Source organism: Dermacentor silvarum, chromosome 9 (genome assembly GCF_013339745.2).
Source record: "Dermacentor silvarum isolate Dsil-2018 chromosome 9, BIME_Dsil_1.4, whole genome shotgun sequence".
NCBI classification, from domain to species: domain Eukaryota; kingdom Metazoa; phylum Arthropoda; class Arachnida; order Ixodida; family Ixodidae; genus Dermacentor; species Dermacentor silvarum.
This window is the reverse complement of record NC_051162.1, coordinates 146675516-146696463: the sequence shown is the minus strand read 5'-3', so window position 1 is coordinate 146696463 and position 20948 is coordinate 146675516. Positions and strand designations below refer to the sequence as shown.

Genomic DNA, 20948 nt, shown 5'->3' with positions numbered 1-20948 from the left:
CACATGCAAAGCCCTATACTAAAACTTATCACTCCTGCATGCCCCAACGCTAACACCCGCAAAGCTCTTTGGGGCCTCAACCTTTTGGGGCCCCTATTCTAAAACTCTCTAGTATTCCCCAGTGGTTTCTTGGCAGCTCCTCCACAAGGGCCATGTCCCACCAAGTACAATTCCACAGATATCTCTAAAGCGCGCTGGTCTGGTAATAGAATGGTTAATTGTATTTCATGAATTGATTTACTTTCTTTGATTTAGCCATTCAGTGTGTGCCACTTGGGGTGTGCCTGCTCTTGGCCGATCCTCCATAATGGGTGTGTCCCACTGTGACACGGGAGCTACAGAATCCCTATATGTTGCTTCATGCATGTCATGCTTTTCTGTGCATGCAATTGTCATCACCAAATTGTATGCATCTCCGTTGGCTGTAAAGTATTTAATTAACCGCTTTACTTAAGCTTCGCTTCGCATAATTCCACCATCTGCATTGGATACGCACATACCTACATTGCCCATAAGGAATTATTGTAGGGGGGCTTATTTACAACCTAAAATCGACATATTATTAAAATAGTAACACAAACAACAATAATAAACATCAAATAAACATTAAGCCATCGTAAACAAAAAAGATAATAATAATCAATAAACAAACAAGCACGTACGAAAGAAAACATTCGTTGCATACAGGTCTGAGTACTACAAGCAACAAATTGCTTACAGTCAAGAAAAATAGAGCGTCTGAATCTGAAAACTAAGCTTGTGAATTCTTAAAATGAAAACATTCATAGCTCACATAATGAGCAGTTATTTGTTATTGTTATTTGTTATTTTCACCAAACTTTAGTATTCTTTTGTTTGTTTTCGACTGTATTTCTTAAATCTTGAAGCTAGCTGGCAGATCTGGTGTTACTAAGCGCTCTGTCTAAATGAACACTGGATCCTGCAGGGAACAAGCTGGACTGCTTTGGTGTGGCCTTTGCTGTAGTCGCTGCTTGCCAGGCACTGGGGTTCCCGGATGTCCACCTGGCCCTGTCGGAGGACCACGCCTGGGTCATCTTTGAAGAGCGTGAAGAGACTGCTGAAGTCACCTGGCATGGTATGTGTGTCACGCTGCTTCTCACAAGTCTGGAAGAAGCTGTCGCGGCACCCTCCATTTAATACTTAGCAGGAAACGCCACAGAAGCTACGCAGGTAGTGTGGTCGTACAAGTTTCACTCCTTGCACTTCACACTGAAGTTGTTTGTTAATCTGCTATGCTGCGTACAGAATAGCTACTTGCAACTTTCGTTTGGTTTTGGATGGCACTCGCTCCAGTGTGTTCTCAGTTTCGAAGAAAAGGTTTTGTGGAACCCCAATAGAGGCCACAATACAGTCAACGACCGATTATTCTGACACCAATAATTTGGGCATGCTTGATTATTCGGACAGGCCCGCGGCCCTGCCACTGGCTCTACAGACTTGATGTATGAAGACAACTGAAATTTCATACACCTTATAGCGCGTCGTGCGATAATTTGGACTCCGACTGCACGACCCTGTGCTAAATTTGGCCACCCAGTCCAACAGAAATAGCGATACTCTTATTTTGAGGCATCGCTGGAATGGCTGTCGGCCATGTTGCCGACACTCCACGAAACTGAAACTACTGAAGCCTGCTTCATCTAGTATTTGCTGAAAAGAGTTCAGTGAATGCATTTACTTTACTTTTGTCTATCTGTAACAACAGCATGACAATGGTCGAGATATAGGCCGTGATTGTTTAGCGATGCCTTATGCTCGATTCTATGCCATGGTTATCACTCACTGTTTATGGCCAGCTAATTCATTTGATAACACTTGCAAATCGTCACTCTGACCACTGACGAAACGTATTAAGAAATAGCATTAAAGGCATTGCTAGAAAATCACAGCCATGGAATTTCGAGGGTAAGGGCACTCATATGTGCGTGCAACAACACGTGTTAACAAAATTTTCTATATTGATGAATGACCACTTTCGAAAGGTACTTTAATTTTTGCAATATTTTCCATGACTAGCACCAGTTGCATCGACACACGGCAATGTTTCTGCATGGTGATAGATAATGACCTTGGCGATCTGCTAAGCATGATGTCGCTCGTAAACGCCGATATATCTTGCGCTATAGTCACGTGAAAGATAGCGTGTTTGGCACTGTGCCAAGAATGTCGTTGCTTCTAATGCCAATGTGTCTTGAGCAACGGTCACGCAAATCGGAGGTATCTCGAAAGTGACGATTCGAGAATATGGCACACCTTCTTTAGACACTTGTGGAACTAAGTCACTTGCTTTTGGGTGAATTCGGTGTTTTGGACTCCTGATTATTCGAACGTTTTGGCGGTCCTCGTTGAGTATTATCAGTCCGTGACATTAAAAGGACAGGTGACATGGAACATGAATGAGAGCTACACACTCAGAAGTGGCGACACATTGAAGATGTACTGTCGCCAACTGATAATTTGGAATCAACAGCGACTGCCTAAACATCTAAATTATCAGCAGTCTGAAATATTTGATTCCCCCAGAAATAATGGACTTTATTCCACAAATGCCCCAAAAAGGTGTGCCTTATTCTTGAAATTGTCACTTTCGGAGATACCTTCAACTTTGCCTAACTATAGTGCAAGACGCATCGGCTTCAGAGCGCGATGCTATTCTTGGCATAGTGCCAAGCACGCTATCTTAGCACGGTGCAAAAATATTGCCGTCCGTTGACGCGTCCAGTGCTAGTCACGCAAAATATTGTGAAAATGAAAGTATCTTTCGAAAGTGATCGTCCAAGAATACGGCCTAAGTTTGTCAACGCATTAGGCTGCGCGCATGTACGCTTGCCTTAGGCCTAGACATTCGAGTGGCCGCAATTTTCTAGCAATGCCTATTATGCTATTCCTTTTCACGCTTGATCAGTGGTCAGAGTGATGCTCCGCACGTGTTATCAACGGGATCAGCCGGCCATGAACAGTGAACGATAAGAGTGTTATAGAATTGCGCGAAAAGCATCGCTACAAAATCACGGCTCATATCGCGATGCATGTCATGTTGTCACCACAGATATACTAAAGTACAATCAATGTGTGCACCGAATTGTCATCGGCGATGACTAGACCGACTGGGATTCGCTAGTTTTGGTTCGGCGACATGGCCGCTGACGTCTCAGAACGAAAATATCGCTATTTTCCTTGACTCTGTGGCTTTTTTAGCACACGGCTGTGCATTCGGAGTCTGAATTGTCGCATGATGCGTTCTAAGGTGTTTGAATATTCGATTGTCCTTGTATAGTCCATGGGGCTAGTGGTGGTGCTGCAGGGCTGTCCAAATAATCAAGCATGTCCGAATTATCGATGTCTGAATAATTGGTTGTTGACTGTACACGAAGTAATGTTACGTCAGATTCCAACAAAACAAAAACAGAAAGGCTCAAGACAAGTCCCAATTAGCGAAAATAAAACAAAAACAATATAACCAAATGCATCCACAAAAGTTCACTGTATGGTGATAAAAAACATTTACGCAAGAACCATCAAAGTTGATTGTCGAAGCAAGTGAATAGTGAATAGCTTTCCGAATGTACGCCTGTGAAAGTTGTTGCTGCATCTTTTTTTTCTTGTTCCTTGGTGGTAATGACGGCCTCCCATTCTTTTTCCAACTTCGGCTTCTTCACTGCTATAGTGATCGCAGCAGCACGCTGGGGCACTTCGCCAAATCAAAACGTTCGTAAACCTTTGTGTGATGTCATAGCCTCTCCTTGGCCTTGTAACATTTAATTTGATTCGATATCTCAGCTACTGCGGAACCCTTTTCGAAAATTCTTGTAGTAGAATGCTCTCTGAAGTGCAATTTCTATTATAACCCAAATTTCCGGTGCCTGGTGAGGCACCCTTTAGTGGCAATAGCATCGCTGACTACGTTGAAATTGAATGTGTGTCACCAGTGTAGGCCCTGCATTACAAGAACCAGCAATTAAAAAACAGTACTCATCAATGCCACATTAAATTCTGAAATGCTGGCGAGGGAGATACGCATGTTGTTTCATCTATTCACTGTCTTTGAATTAGTGAAGGAAAAAAATATGTTCTTATGGCAGGAAGGAACAAACTGTGCCTCATTCATGGCGGGGGCCGACTTTGGGATCATGAGCGGCTTGCCGAGTAGTCCTTTTGTTTGGATGCGTTGACTTCCTGTGGTTTTCATTGGATTGCAGATTACCCTCCTCTGAGATCGCTCACAGCAGGACGAGGAAGCGTTTTGTGCTTAAAGGCACTGACGCATGAGTGTGGTCCCGCAACTGGAAAAAGGATGCATGTCCTTGCGCAGGCAAAGGCAATGAGGACAGGCGAGGCCAGCCCATACCGCAGGACAAGAGCTGGTTGTACCTCAACGGCCACGCCATCCCGTGCACGCGGGCGACCGAGGTGGCCGCGCTCGTCTCCGCGATCAACCCCACCATCACGCCCACCACAGACAGCACGGAGCTTGTCAACCTCCAACAGGTGAAACAAAATGAAGTGTGAACGAGAATGCAGGTTGAGGAGCAGTCCTTCGTTCCCATATTTGCCACTCTCAGATTCCGGCTTGGATACTTCGTTTGTTGTTAACACTGTCTTTGCTGGCTGAATGCATAGTGGCGTGAAATCACCCTCTTTTGTTATATTACCTGTAAGATAGGCGTTGCTTTATGCTTTCTTGTTCATCTGTCCACGATTGTACTTGGGTTTCAAGCATGCAGAGACCGGTGTACTGTTTGGGCTCCTTGAATATGGCCTTCTCGTCTTATCGCATGCTTGCTGCCACAATGGTTTAGTTAAGTTGTTATGGTTAGCATCATGTCATGGTTTTGATTTCTGGCCCCTGCAGCCACTCGCTAGTGAGTGGAATGCAAAAATGCTCATGTACCGAGCCTTGAGCTTATATCAAAGGGGACACTAAAAGAAAACTATTAAGTTAAGCTATATTAGTTGGTCATGCTTTTGCGCAAGCAACATGGCCACTCTTGCCAAGAGAGGAGGCTTGTCAAGAGAGGACATTGCTTCGAAGACAACGAAAGACTCAACAAATTCCGACAACATTTTCTGTGAAAAGGCAGCCATATACAAGAAAATAGTTCGAAATCCTTGATGTCACACTGTCATAATGGTACTAAATTGTCAGTGAGCTACGGAAAAATTAATTAATGTTTTTATGCCAAATGAATGAAAATAGAGTTTTGAAACAATACCTAAATAGTCTATACTGATTTACCTGCCACGGTGGCTGCTTTTTGTAGGGCATGAAGTGCAAAACAAACAAACAAAAAAACACAACAAAAAAACACTCGTTTGCCAGGATTTAGGCCACATTAAAGAACCCCAGGTTGTTAAAATTATACTGGAGCCCCCTGTTACAGTGTGTTTCATATAGCCCCACAGTGGCTTTGGGATGTTAAACACCATGAATGGATCAGTCGATCTAAACTGATTTAGCGTTGCTTTTTAGAACCCCGGTGGTGGTCAGAATTAACCTGAAATTAACCCGGAATTAACCTGAATTAACCTAACTCACTGCATCTCTCATTGTCCCCTTGCTGCTTTGGTGCATTGAGCCCGCGCCACTCAAGTCACTAATCCATACCTGCCGACTCTCCTGAGTTTTTCGGAAAGTTTACTAATTTGTGTTTTTTCTGTGATATCACAGATGTGGCGTCAAGTTTTATGGAAAATTCTGTTCGTGAAAAAGTTCACCGGCAGCAATATCACAGAAATTCCCTGCCATCTATAAACAATGTGTTGCACGTCTGTCTCTGGCGATCCAGACTTGTTGTGGCTAGGGTACTTCATCTAAGTCAAGGTTAATAAAGTTTGTATGTGTGCTCAACACAGAATTTAAAACATAAAAATAAAACGTGTGCTACTCCCCCCCTCTCTGTCTCCTGGTGTTGTGTTGTGGAATTTTACCAATTTTAACGTTGACAGGTGGACAGGTATGGTAACCTGTTCCTTGCATTTCTGCAGCAACTGCTGTGGCTCCTGTATGACAAGGGCCACCTCCGGAATTACCCGATGGCACTGGGGAACCTCGGAGAGCTCGAAGGCCTGTTTCCAACGCCAGGTCGGCCCCCGCCACAGGACCTGTTTGCGGAAGCTGTCCATGCGTCGCGTACATACTACCAGAACCATCATGTCTACCCTTACACCTACCTGGGCGGCTTCCTGTTCCGCAACGGGCGCCTCAAGGAGGCGTTGCGGGCATGGGCAGATGCTGCTGATGTTATTCGAAAGTGAGTCACGGGTTGCTGCCCATTGTTTCAGTTTAGATCGCCTTGGCCGATGAAGCACATCTTTTTTTCTCTTTGTGTGGATTACTTAAACAGGCAGACATTATATCTGGATGCCCATTTGATACGTTTCGAAGTCAGTCTAATTATCTGTAACTAAGTTAGGTTAATTATGTGGTTAATTACTTTAGAGCATGAAAGGAGAAATAGGTACCCACCTGGAAGTGCCACAAAACAACGCATAGTCTGGCATTCAGCAACTGTCATCGCTAAAGAAAAATTACTCTGAATCTCCCTTCTGCTCGAATCATTGCATATCCAACCTGCTGTTCATATGCTAAACTAGACACGTGACAACATGCAAGATGTATGTGCGAGATGTCTGTGTCATCTGTTCCACACAAAAGGCTTAGCTCTTACTCTTTGTTTCAGTCAGCATTTGTGTTGTCCTTTGCGCCTCTGATCTGTCTGTGGTGTTTATGGCTGCCATTTAAAAATTATGAGGGCGCCTCTGGGAGCACGATGCCTGTTGGCTTGATGTGTGGGCACACTGCCTTTCTGGGAAGGCTAACTGCCCAATTCATTGGAGTGTCCACCCAGTGGTATTTGCGTTGCTACCATCACAGTGAATTTGCTCCCTTGTACTACAGTCGCTGAACGATAATTTGGACTCTGCAGGAACTGCCAAAATGTATGAATAATTGAGGTTTTAAATATTGGATTTATTGCAAAATAATTTATTCTGTTCCACAGGTGACCTGAAAGAGTTGTCAATGCATTGTTGCATGCACATTGCTTGCGTGTGAATTGGTCAGTCTGTATTTTGACCATTGTCATGCTGTTGCTACAGCTAGATGAAAGCACGGTCCATGCATGCACCAAATCTTCGTCATTTGGCAACTTAACAGAAATCAACTGCGCTCGCAGGCCAAATGATCACGAATTTTTTTCACCACTGCCATTGTCTGTCACTTTCGCCACTTACTTTCTGTCCTTGTCAACGCAGACATCAAGGGTGGAGTTGTCACCATTTGATGCTGTATGACGACGTAAAGCAACGAAAATTCGTAATAACAATCAAAGAAGTCTCCTAAGACCATGTTGCTATTTAACAGGTGAATGAACAAGCATTGGACGCGCAGAACACACACAGCTGGCACGACAAACTGCAAACACAGTCTTTACAACTTAGCAGCTTGGCTTGGCTTGTCCTGTGGTTTGGCTGTGGTCAGGGAGGCTGGATCCACCCCTGGATCAATTAGGCTTCGCTACTTTCGGTTTCAAGGAGGCACCATATCCAAACATAAACATCAATACACTCTACTTTCTAATTTCAGTGGCTGAATTAGCATGCAATTGTGCAGGCATAGTCGCATAGTCATAGGCATAGTCATAGGCATAGTCGTCCTTATGCATTACGTCTGTAGGGCCAGTAGTAGTGCCACGAAGGTGTCTGAGTAATTGAGCATGTCTGAATTATTGGTGCCCAAATTATTGGACAGTGACTGTATGTCAGTTTGCTCATTGATTTAAAGAAAACTTGTCTCTCCCCTTTATCTCCAGGTTCAACTACGGCCGTGAGGACGAGGAAATCTACAAGGAGTTCATGGAAATCGCCAACGAGCTGGTACCGCAGCTGGTCAAGCTCAGCAGCACGGGGGACAGCTCGCTTCTGCAGGATCCGAGCTGCTTCGCACACTTGCTGCGCTTCTATGACGGCCTGTGTGCATGGGAAGAAGGTGGGTAAGGCACAAATTCAATGCGTGCCCGACGACTTGTCTAGTCAGAAGCATTCTAACCTCCTCTTGCCAAGTGTCGTGATTTTGTGAAGTACCAAGCTCCTAAATTGGGGCTGGGATGTGCTTAACCCTCGCCCTGCAACTCCAGAGATAACTGGATGACCCACCCTCCCTGTATGTTTTCAGCATACTTGTTTCCTCTCTCAAGGCAGCTCTGGCAAAAACGAACATTGTGTACCCCTTGCGGCATCTATGGATAGGTCATCCAAACACATAAAACTTGTCAGTTACCGTTAAGGCCCGCATATAATACGGACCCGAATATAATACGAGGTGACATTCTTGGGCTGCGAAATGGGAAAAATAAGTTTTATTTGTATATATTATGAGTGAGGAAAACTCGATGAAAACATTTACTTAGAGCGGACTCCGCACTTCAATCATTGTCATCCTCAGTTGAGCTTTTTTTGGAAAGTTCCTTGTCCGACATAGGTAGTCATCCTCTGTGCCATCGAGCATGTTCGATATGCCGCACTTCTTTAAAGGGGATGCACGAGGTCCTCTGGTATGCTCGCCCATGCGTCCACACTCTACTTGCGCAGTGTGGCTGGCGATGCCCACTTTAGCCGCCTAGTCCACGTCACTTCGGGCTCACCTGAGCGCATCCATTCCATGTAGCACTGCTTGATCGCGTCCTTGAATGGCTTATTTACGCAGACATCTAGAGGCTGCAGCTGAGACGTCATTTAATTGTCCGTGAATGCAAACAAACATATCAAGGGGGAGCTTGCCGCAATGGCATGGCGCCCAGACGCCCCCGTCGGCTAGGCCTAACCAGCACTACCTCGTCGGTAGTCTTCAACCAAAGTTGTAGTTTGGTGCCAAGTCAATGAAACGCTTTGTAGTGGCTGTACAGCACTTGGAAAGCGGAACAACGACTTCTGCGAGTGTGAAGATGCAGATGGCACGTGTGTCAGTCGAATGGTGGAAACTTGGTTCATGGTGGGCATGCTTTAGAAACTGCGCACACGGATCAGTCCGAAAAATTGAACGAGGCACCATATACTGTGCGAAATTTTGTATGTCCGTTCTGCGTTGGTTCTGTAGAGTTGGTGGCGGTGCTGTGGGGAAGTTTTGCACAATCGAGTAGGTGTGAAAAGTAGTAGTCGGTGACTTACTGTGTTAATTAGCGTGGTTCATGTGAACGCCATGGATCCTTGCAGATTAACTTTTAAAAGCTCGTATTTAAACGGATGCAAACATAATGGTTGCATGCCTGGATTCTCGGATACGTACGGCTGTTTCGTATGTTTTGCACGTGTGCAGCCTTTGAAAAACGTCAATTTGGTTCTAGTGCAGATATTCGCTACTGTGGCAACTTTCAATGTAAGTGACTTTACTGTAGTTATTGGGGATGTTCTGGCATTTGCCAATATTTTTTCTTGTGTTTAGAGGGTCTGGACCTCCACTTGACATGCACTCACAAGAAAAAAGGATAAAAGCACGTACTACACAAATGCCACTCATAACGCTGAAATCAGCAAAGCAGCGGTCATGGGCCATGACTCAACGCTTGTGAAAAATTACTTAGGAGCATTGAAGTATTCTTGTGTCTTTGGTATACCATCTGTGCTGATTCTGGGTAAAAGCAAGGAAGCCACGGCACGGGAGCTGTTAGAGGCCTTTCATATTAACGCACGTGGGCCATCATGTATCAATGATATGTCAGTTTCTCTCTTGCAAGTGGAAAAAAGATTTTTTGATAAATGGTTGTGATTTGGTACGATGTGCGTATGATGTTTTTTTCTGTATGCTGAGCATGTTTGTGCATATATATTAAGTGAAAAAAGAAATGAATAAACAGTTGAAAGCTTGGCTGAAAGTTTGGTTGGAAAGTTTGTGACCCCATCCCTCCTTCATTATTTGCACTAAGCGACCATATGGGCTAAGGTATAACATGAACCGACTAGCCCAGCAACAAGTTTTAACGCGATAGCGTTTAGGGCCCCGTGTCACAGAAAATCCGGCGTCGGCAACCGGTGTGTGATCGCGGGTGGCGGAGAAAATCATCCAACCACATCGACCACGCAGGCCATCCATGTGGTGCAAGGTTTTGGTGAACAAAAATTTAATTTCTCACGGTGAAATCCGTCAGAAAAATGGTAAAGTATGACTTTACCATTTGGCATCGGATTCGCCATCGGATTGTTTACCAATCGGCGTCGGATTGTAATTTGAATGTACGAGAACACCTAATTCTGGTACAGGGAAACTCAAACATTTCTACCAGACCTGTGCGCGTCAGGGCAATAGCAAACAATTAATAAAATAATAAAAAAGGTGCTAGGGCCTTCATATTTGGATATAATACCACTTATATTGCCCCTGAAAAAACGTCTTTCCAGTAATGCATTTCAGTTTAAAAGTGAAGCTTACTTTAAGGGGATCGGTGTAAGCTTGGTCTTTGTAAGCTGGCTTTCCCACGTTTAGTGTTGCAGTGAATGAAGCCTACTTGCCGTATGCAAATGATGCGATGCGAACGGGTCTTGTTAACGCTATCGCGTTCTACTCTTAAAGGCGAAGCTTAAGTGTCCTCCAAGTTTTATTGTGTCTTTGGTAGAGGTAGTAAATGTGAAAATATGGGGAATAAACGTGAAAAGTGTGTTATCGCTGTTCATGTAGTACTTCGGAGGAATAAAAAAAAAAACTGATGCGCGGAGCACCACAAGTGCGCGCCGCAAAAGAGCTAAAACGGCGCTAGCGTCCAAAAACGAAGCGATGCAGTCCTCATTGGTATGGTCCTCAGCGGCAATCGTACGCTATACGTGACTGACAGCAACGCCGGAACTCTTCGTGCCTAATTGTGTCCTCAAAGCCTTTATTCTTGCGTTAATCGCTGCGCGTAACACCGCGTTGGCGGCTAGCCGCGTGCCTTCATAAGTGCGTAATCGCGATCTATGATCGCGTCGATAACCAGCACAGTTTCGTCCGCAGCAGCGGTTGCGGGAAATAGTAGTTTCGTTTTGACGGTGCGCGCGTCGGCTGCGTGCCTTTCGCAGCTGCGTAGTCGCCATCCATGATCGCGTCGATAGCGACCGCGGTTTCGTGCGCACTTGTTGCAGCAAACGGTAGTTTCGTTTTGACTTGGTGAGTGCGTCGGCTATGGCGTCGGCCGCCTGCCTTCTGAACCGCAAGGTCGCCGACCATGATCTCGTCGATAACGGCCGCGGTTTTCTCCGCAGTAGTAGTTTCGCTTTGACTCAGTGCAAAGCTGTCGAAGATGAAGAGCACCGGCTACATCGCGATGGGTGGGCGACCAGCTCACTGGCGAAAAAATAATCGGGATGTGCGCGCGGTAGTGAAAAGCGTGTCTCAGATGAAGACGCGCGCTGCGGCCGCGCTGCGATGGATGTCGCGAGGCCTTCGCCGCTGCTAGCTCAAATAAGTCATTGCTAGCTCAAATAAGTCATGAGATGACGAGAACTTCAGCTTCCGCACTGCTCTTATTCTTTCTAGGGTTTTACGTGCCAAAACCAGTTCTGACTGTGAGGTACGCCGTAGTGGAGGGCTCCGGATTAATTTTGACCACCTGCGGTTCTTTAACATGCACTACAACGCAAGCACGTACACGGGCAAAAGTTTTTGCATTTCGCCTCCATCGAAATGCGACCGCCGCGGCCGGGATTCGATCCCGTGACCTCGTGCTCAGCCACGAAACGCCTTTGCTAACTGAGCCACCGCGGCGGGTGCCGCACTGCTCTTGTGCAAAATAGAAACAAGATTTGCTAATTCATTCAGTAAATAAAAGCCTGTTGACGTAGTAAGCATTCATTTATTGTTTTCTTGATACCTTGGGTAATTCGACATTCGGGTAATTAGGACATTTTAATTCGGTTAAATGGGGGGGGGGGGGGTTCCTTGGCGCTTCATGCAGCTTAGCAGGGTTCCCTGGAACGAACATGCTTGAGAACCCCTGATGTAGACGAACATGCTCTTCAGACTTCAGAGTTTTGTTTTATGAGCTTGACTTTGATGCATGTATGGCCAGCGATGTGTAGGAATTGCAACTACATGGGAGAGGGTATTTTCGAGACATCCCCTCCCCAAGTTCACTTGTCTTAAGGTGACACCTTCACGTTCAGCCCCTGCTGGTCTCCAGTGGTGTTTTTGTGTATTGGATGCTGTCTTAATGATGAAGTGTTTTTTTTATTAACACAGAATATTGGAAGGAAGTGACAGTAAGTGGTGACTTGTTTGGCAAAACTGTCACCCCCTTTCAGTTGTGGGGTTTCTTACGAAAAGTAATAGAGGGTGCTAGTGTCTACGTGAGCTGCAAGCTGGACAGTCCCGATAACAGGGAATCATGGGAAGTATACAGATGCACCTAAGCGTAGCACTTCTGGCTTGAAACTGCTTTGCGGCTTTGCAAACTGGCCATGTTCAACAAAATATTATGTTGCAAATGCAACATTTTGCAATGATTATGCATGTTACGTGCAGAAACTTACTGCCTTCATGTATTTAGAAAAATACAATGTCTTGGAAATTTAGTGAGATAAAGCTTAATAAATATCACCACAGAAACACCTGAAGCCATTAGTTCATAAATTAGACAGATATGTGTACTACCGATCATTCCTGTGATAATTGAGTAATCGCAGTGCCTGAGTTCTCTGAGTAGTTTTTGTAGGAAACTCTATGCATTAAGCAAACATCGTCAGTAGACCAAAACAAGCATTCACTTGTATCTTGCTCATGGAGTAATTTTATGCTTACTATGCAAGAAAAAGGCGTGAGAAATAAGCGGTTGTATCGGATGTTCTACTCTACTTAGCAAAACAGGTAGTCCTTAATGCAACAGTGAACAACCAAGTGCACTGAGATCTGACCTGATGTAAGCTATTGAACAAAAAAAAAAAAAGCTTAAACAAAGATGGCTTTGTGCGCTTGATTTCCGCTCAGGTTCTGCCACACCCGTGCTCCACATTGGCTGGGCGCGACCACTTGTCGGGACCATCGCCAAATTTCCGGCGTCGGTGAGGGCAGCGGTGTCGGTGCATGCCTCGACGGGAGACGAGGAAGAGGAAGCTTCGGAGCAAAAGAACCACAAAGATGCACCACCTTCAATCTCTAAAGAACACTCCAAAAAAAGCAGCGAGACATCATCGCAGGACAGCCTTGTGAGTGAGACCCTGTGTGCCTCGTTGCTTCTGCTTTTGTTGGCTGTCATACTCATCTTTGCAAATGACAAGAAAAGCATTCGTAGATCTATGCCAATCAAAGGCAGCGAAGGTGTGTTAGGGAGCTCTCACATTTACTGAATGCCACATAGATTACGGGCCACTGCCCGTAATCTATGTGGCACTTGGAAAATGCCATCACTATATCTGGTGCAATTCCTTTGCTATACTCGAGCCTTTTCAAATGCTTCACTATATTTGAGCTTTGTACCTGCGTTTTTTTTTTTTTTTGAAATCATTATTGAAAAGAAAATACTGTACGTCACAATCATACGTACTAAAATTGTTTTTTGCCAGAAAGTTGAGATCCAATACCCACAAAATGTTTGTCGATTTGGGTCCCTCCTAGCTGACCTGCAACACGAAGCCAGTAAAATGCAATCGGAGCAACAAAAATGACAAATTGCTGACTGAGATAAACCATGCAAATATGTTGTCTGTTCGAATGAGGTACAGTTAAACCTCAGTATAACGAACCTAGTAAAACCAGCATTTTACTTCATTGTATCAAAATTTAGTTATATTGAAATTCAACCTTTTATGCACCTTTGATATTCATCTTTGATAGTTCCTCTTAAGCAACCTGTCACTCTTTTCACCCATTCATATACAGTCGAACCCAGATATATTGAATCTGAAGGGGATCACAAAAAAAATTGGAGGACGCTTAAGCTTTGCCTTTAAGAGTGGAACGCGATTGCGTTATAGGGCCCCGTTCGCATCGCATTTTTCTTTCGATGGGCTTCACTGCAACACAGAACGTGGGAAAGCCAGCTTACAAAGACCAAGCTTACACCGATCCCCTTAAAGTCGGCTTCACTTTTAAAGTCGGCATTGCTGGGAAGACATTTTTCCAAGGGCAATATAAGTGATGCTAAATTAAAATGTGAAGGCCTTAGCACCTTCTTTTATTATTTTATTAATTGTTTGCTATTGCCCTGGTGCGCTCGTGTCCAAAACGCATTAGGCAGGCAAGTTACAATTTGACCCGCCAAGGATGCGATTGCCATCTGGATATGAATTTCGCAACTAACCTATCCGAGCGCGCCGCTGTTGGTATGGTAGAAATGCTGGAAAAGGGGTTTGTGTTTTCCTCGTAACAGAATTACGTTTTCTCGTACATTCAAATTACAATCCGATACCACCATGTTTGTAGGTTGTGGTTAAGTCGTACGTTTCCGTTTTTCTGATGGATTTCACTGTGAGAAATTCAATGTTTGTTCACCAAAACCATGCACTATGTGAAGGGCCTGCGAGGTATGGGTGGTTGGGGATAATTTTCTCTGCCACGGATGCCGGCATCCACACCGACGCCGGATTTTCTGCGACATGGTTAAAACTTTGATATATAGGGGCCCTCATAGGGTGGCGACCAGTATAATGTGCGCACACTCACACACGCTCATATACATATATATATATGTATATATACATGTATATACGTAAACCGATTAATCGCAATTGAATTATTATTCAAAATACTGGAGCACTTGACTTGCCCCGGGAATGGCACTACTGGTAATTAAATAACTTCCAGTGCTTGTCGAATGGGTGCCGCAGTGCTACATTCACCTGCTAAGAGGGTCCCCCCCTGACTTAAAGCACTGGATATATAAAATAAAAATTTTATAAAGAAATTTTTAAGGGGATTTTACAGCTGTTTCATATACACAGTAATTCGTTACATGTGGGTTCGATATATCTGGGTTCGACTGTAACCTGTCCTGATAAACACCTTCATTCCTTTGGAGACAAACACGCAGGGATTGTCGGGTGCTTGTTGGGCTTGCAGATGGCTGATGGCAAGGAGCCCAAGGAGGAGGACTTCCTCAAGAGCCTGGAGAACCAGCTGGGCCAGAGCAATGGCCCGCCGCACCCCGACATTGTCGCCCTGGCTGCGGCATGCGCCGAGAACATCCTCAACCCCGACTACCTCTTGGGCTGTGGGGAGCCCTTCTCAACCAAAAACGGCAACAATGGGGTTAGTAGTTTCTTTGCTATAGTGTCTCTTGTGTGCATATTTTTAATCAAGCCCATTAAATGAGCTTCAGCAATGTGGTTTCTTTTCCTTTTTTTCTTCCCTTTAAAGTCCGAGATTGCTTTTTAAGCGCAAGTTCTTGATAAATTGGGGATAATGGGCGTGCGTGTGCTTACGAAGAACAGTAAGCGTCTCATTTGAAAGTTTATTTTCAGTGGTTTTTCAGCAAAGAATTTTGTTGTAGCTTATTTTGATAGGGCTTTTCTGGATCGAAACTACACAACAGATGAAAGGAAACAATAATGTTGCCATGGCAGTTCAAGTGGGCAGTCGCTTGCATCTGCAGGCTTAGGTTCTTTATGCAACAAAGGAGTTTGCCTTAACCACTGTACAGTAAAATCTAGTTAATATGGATTTTGCAGTAGTAAAAAAAAATGTGATTCATCTGAATGTTGGATTACTGAATTACTCCAGAAAAGAGAGGTAACATTCACTGCATCAACATTACTTCATTTAAGGAAAAAAGAAAAAGATTCACCTACTTCATTCCTATGTATCACAAAAAATGTGCACAAAAACTGAAATTTTTATTGTCTCATGTAAATGACAAGCACTCATGGCAAGGCCCTGGTGACTTTATTTGAAATGTGGCGGGGATGCAACATGTGTGTCGTCACCTGAATATACATGTCTTTCACTACTGCATGCATCCCCTGGTTGTATTGTCAGTGAGCTGGCTCTCAACTGATCTCCCATCATGATTGAACCGGCAACCTTTACGCAAAAAAGTAGCCAGCAGTAGAAGTGCGCTCCGACCTTGGTGGATTCTGACATGCTTGTCACACCGCATGGTTCCTGCTGAATTGAAGCAAAACTACTGCTTGTCACACCCACCATCGCAACTATGATTGATGAATCCATGGTCATGATGATAGGGAACATGAACAGCAGTTGTGGTGCCATACCAGGTGCTAAACGTAAGAAAGCCATGGCTGTGGTGATGTGTACTTTGCCAGTTGGTGCCAGTCGAACAGCAGTGCCTCTTTTGCATTGCATATTTGCGGCTTTCTAGGTCTTGTCTGAATTGAACCGTGACTGGTCAAACACCGCCAAAGTAAAAAGTGTTCCATGTCATTTAATGATTTGTACATTTGCCATAACCAGGCGGTGGGTCCAAATTCATGAGAGTCGAATTTATGAGCTTTTACTGTATAACATAGTACTTAGCCACTACTTCGTCACTTTCATTCACAAGGGAAAACTGGCCAACACTGCAGTTGTGTTTTGTAAATATACATTGTGAATAGTCTCCAGTGCCTAATCCTTCATTCGAGTAACAATATATTGCTTTTTTAAAAGTGAAACTTGCTACAGTTAAACCTCGATATAACTAAGTATTGAACTTTTGTCCATAGAACACAATGCATTTTGAATCTTAATACAGTGGAATCTCATTGATACGATCTTCACGGGAACTGGGAACTAAAACGTATCATCCGAAAATCATATTATCTGAACATAATCGTACATAAGAAAAAAGATATGGTATACAGTCGAATCCCCGTACAACGAATGCCGCTACAACGAAATTTCCGCCACAACGAAGATTTTCCGATTCCCCGTCAGCTGCCCATAGAAAGTAATACAAAAAAAAGTCTCCTCATAACGAAGGTGTTTTATTTGGCATTTCCGTTTCAACGAACTTTTCGAAAACGAAACTGGGACTGAACTAAAATTAGAACCGCCGAGTAGTCAAATTAGAAGGCCCTTCCAAAGCTGTGACGATCGTATGTCCACTTGAATGAGGTTTTCGCGAACGAATCAAATTCAAAGTACCAAATTCAGCCACTGCAATACATAGCCACGCGTGGTAATCACGCGCCTGCGTGAGACTGCATGGGATCACCACAGTCGCTGCCATTTTCTATTGTGTGTGTGTGTGTCTGGTCAAAATGGCTATGCCACCGAAGAAGCGTAAATTTCTCTCACTCGAGAAAGCAAATATGATCGCAGAAAGCAGAAGGAAAAAATTTTGCAGTTTCGACTGATATGCGAAGCATCGATTGCGATAGCAGATTAGTAGACAGCTATACGAACAAACGATAGTTGTTTTATTGGCCGTGTAAACTTGCAAACATTCGTTTACTAACTAAATTACCAAGCATGGTGTCAGCACGCACAGGTAAACATGAACACATCTCGCTCGATGACCTTGGAAACTAGGTGTCAACACGCTGGAGTGAGAAGGAGCGGCAATAGCAGCGAGCGAATTGACCTCCGTGCCGTCTCTTGCTTCAATGCGAACTAAACGTCGAAAGCAGAGCGCACACGACTCTATTGGCACTAGTTGCACTTTACCCACATCGCAGATCGCTTTGAAGATGAGGCCCGCGCGGGCGCGCACTTTGTGCACGTCGCAAATTGCTTTCAAGATACAGCGGCCGTGCCGCAGCTGCTGTTGTCAACATATGATGCCAACGTCTCGTCGGCTTGGGAAATTGACATCCCGCTTGACACACTGACTCCAGTGACTGCTTTAAAAGTAATGGATCCTTTTGACCTCATCCTAAAAGTTATCAGAGCCCACTACAATGACATTGCGATGGCTCTTTTAATGGACTTTGAGACTCGCGTAACGCCTTTGCTTGCCGTGAAGTGTAAGAAATCCAGGCTGACCGACATCTGGAAATAAAACTTCTGGTAAGCGCAAGCTTGCCAAGCCTGCTGACTTTGTCATAAATATGCAGTGAAATTAATAATTCAAACCGCTTCATTGTGACGGTGCATGTGCCGCAAAATGAGTGTTTCGCGATCGGCCGGGCACGCTTTTTAAGTTAGGAGTCGGCCGCAATGTACGAAAGATGCTGTAACAGTGGCGCGAAATGCATTCTCTCGTGAGGTTGACACCTTATCGACCACCTTCAGTATGTCTCAACCTTTGCCCCCACGTCATCACTTAAATGTCCCGGACGATTGTTTTGGTTTCGTTTTTGGCTTTGCCGTTTGGCGTACGTATATAATACTAATTTCGCCTCCTCGAAGTTCCACCACAATGAAATTTTTCATGTGTCCCTTGAATTTCGTTGTAGCGTGACTCGACTGTATAAGAAAAAAAAAAAAACATATTATCCCGAAAAACGTATTATGCAGCATCGTATCAACGAGAATTGACTGTATAAAGGAGTATGTTTACACATTATTTCAATATTATGAAATGTCTACTGTCGCGGGGAAGGGTGGGGGGGGGGAGGGCAGCAGGATGGCTCACATCTCTTTTTATAGCGCGGCTGTGACTGCGTCAATGTGGCTGAACGCATACGCAGGCCGTGTGCCCTATTTTAGAGACAATCTGCCACATGTGCAAGGACTTTAAACATGTGGAAGAGCTGAGATGGCGTGGCATAGTGCCTGTCTTCCTGTGCATTTAGTGCTCGAAGTTGCATAATCTCGAGTTTGGGAAACACATTGAAATGAGAAGCAGAAGAAGCATTTGATCCCCACTGCGGGCGCTATCATGATAGCCGTGGGGGACGTGAAAGTGGACGCGAAAGTGGATAGTGGATGCGAAAGTGTGGTTAGCTTTGCTTCGTACCGCTGCTGTGAAGATATAGTCGACACAGCATGAAACCATATCTTTCGTTGCTAACTCTCAAATTCAACAAAATTATTTTTTTTTTCTGATTCGAATTTGCATTTTTTTCCAGTTGCCTGGTAATCGAAAACTTTTGCGGCCCCTTCCATGTAAGAAAAATTCATCGGCGACTGTACTTATTTGCATAAAAGATCTAATTTGAATATAACAAAATTTTGCTATAACAAAGCAAATTGCCGATTTTACTGACTTCATTATATCGAAGTTTAACTTTAATTAACCCCTTCCATGCCATGCTGTTATCCGGAATACTGACCAAGATATTTGGGTAGGCATACTGTACCATGGACGCAGCTGCAGTCGGGTACCTGAAACGCCTTGTGCATGCTGCACAGGGTGTGTGGGCACGGGTACAGGAATGGCATAACAAAATTCAGAAGTTAAATATAATGACACATTAGAAAGCTTACGTGCCTAACTTATGTTACAGCTAGTGGGGCTAATAAGGTCTAATTTTGCAGTCATGTTCGATCCCGATTCGTAGCTGGCCCGTTTGTTTTGCAGAGGGTGTTTGGGCACTAGGGGTAAAAAAATTATCCCCCTGCTGGTAGCGCCCGAGACTGCCCTGTGCCACTCGAGCTCGCCACACTCGTAGATGGTTGGGGCTCCTGCGCTTGCACTCTCTGTGGAGATGGACTCATTCCGCCATTGACAACGGGGTTGGATATCCCTTTGTCTTGCGGCTGGACCCTCTTCACGCCATTTCTGGACTCTCCGTGTCGAACACAGGGGGAGGGGGGGGTGCAGCTGAGAAAGTGTGAAATTTCTGCAACCTATAAATTTCTTTTAACTCCTGATGAGCACCAGTTTGAGTTCAATGGATTATACCTACTATAGCTGAGTGAGCTATCTCATACGCGACCATTCCTGCTCGAATGGACAAAGGTACTGCCGAGCTATGCCCCTCCGAACGCTGAGCGGGGGAGGCTAAATTTAGCTCAGATTGCCTCATGCGTGGCACGACAATAGAGAGCTTTAGCGTGTCCCATATTCCGGTAAACGCAAGCGGACTTAAACGCAAGCGGACTTGGGCGTTTTTACCGGATGAGCAGAGGCATAAACGCGAATGGCCTGAACGGTGCAGTGGTGAATAGAGTTGAATGCCTTGCTTGGGCGCCTTGCTGGCCTGTTTCGTCTAGAATAAAACAGAGGTATGCATTGTATGTGGCGATGCCAGACAAGATACGTAGGCAATGGAACAATGGTGCCATCTGTCATCGTTTAGACACACCGTGTTTCACTGATATGGTGAATGATGATGCCACCATTTTCTTCCTGAAATATTTACTCAAACTTCTTTTCTAGCTTTGCCACAACCGGTATGTACTTCCGGTTGATTCTGGACAAAGCATGCATGCAGTGGCACCCAGATGTATTAAACTTTATTCACCGTAAAGTGCCACGTCTGTGGGAAGTGTATGCTTCATTAGCTAGTTGTTTGACCTTGTTATTTCCTGATGTTTGTAAATGTTGTACAGTAGAACACAGTTATAATGAACTCGATAGTTCCGTCAAAAGTGGTCATTATTTCAGTAATTCGTTATGTATGGACTTGCGCTTAAAATTCTCAAAAATTAACTGCACTGAAGCTGGATTCAGCAGTTCCAATTCGGCAGTAGTTTCGTCTGAAAACCAGATTTTCGGTGTCGTTTATGTTCCCGGTGCGTTCCCGCACCTTGCTGCAAACTTAGGCTAGAAAAGTCCATTTAAAGAACGAAATGCGGCATCGTCTAGCTCTTTCAGTACGGCGTTCGGTTCCGATCACCTGTCATTTCGAAACTGCAAACACAGCCACCATTATTTATTCGAGAGCTTGTGATATTTTACTACCAGCGGGACATGCATGCGAGAACTAAGTTAGCCAAAAGCGTAAACTTTGGAAACTACTGTGGCATGCCGCCATTCTGCACAGGTCTCAGATATCATGGTCTCGGCATTACAACTATGCATCAGCAACACACGAGTCATAAAATTACATTATCTATGTCGCACGCTATTTCACTGATTTAGCGGGAGCCCCAAAAGCTTTGCGTCAACGAACATGGCGGCACCCATCAAAGCGATGGCTCT

General features: G+C 44.6%; 1 protein-coding gene across 2 annotated transcripts in view; it reads left to right on the top strand.

Annotated features, from left to right (window-relative positions):
* Positions 1 to 20948, top strand: part of LOC119464503 (menin) — a 50545-nt gene that overhangs the window by 7935 nt on the left and 21662 nt on the right. For both annotated transcript variants that reach the window (XM_049655745.1, XM_049655746.1), the window contains exons 2-7: positions 947 to 1096; positions 4334 to 4509; positions 6007 to 6272; positions 7833 to 8008; positions 12971 to 13188; positions 15041 to 15229. In XM_049655745.1, coding sequence (XP_049511702.1) covers positions 947 to 1096; positions 4334 to 4509; positions 6007 to 6272; positions 7833 to 8008; positions 12971 to 13188; positions 15041 to 15229 — 1175 coding nt within the window. The remainder of the gene's footprint in view (positions 1 to 946; positions 1097 to 4333; positions 4510 to 6006; positions 6273 to 7832; positions 8009 to 12970; positions 13189 to 15040; positions 15230 to 20948) is intronic.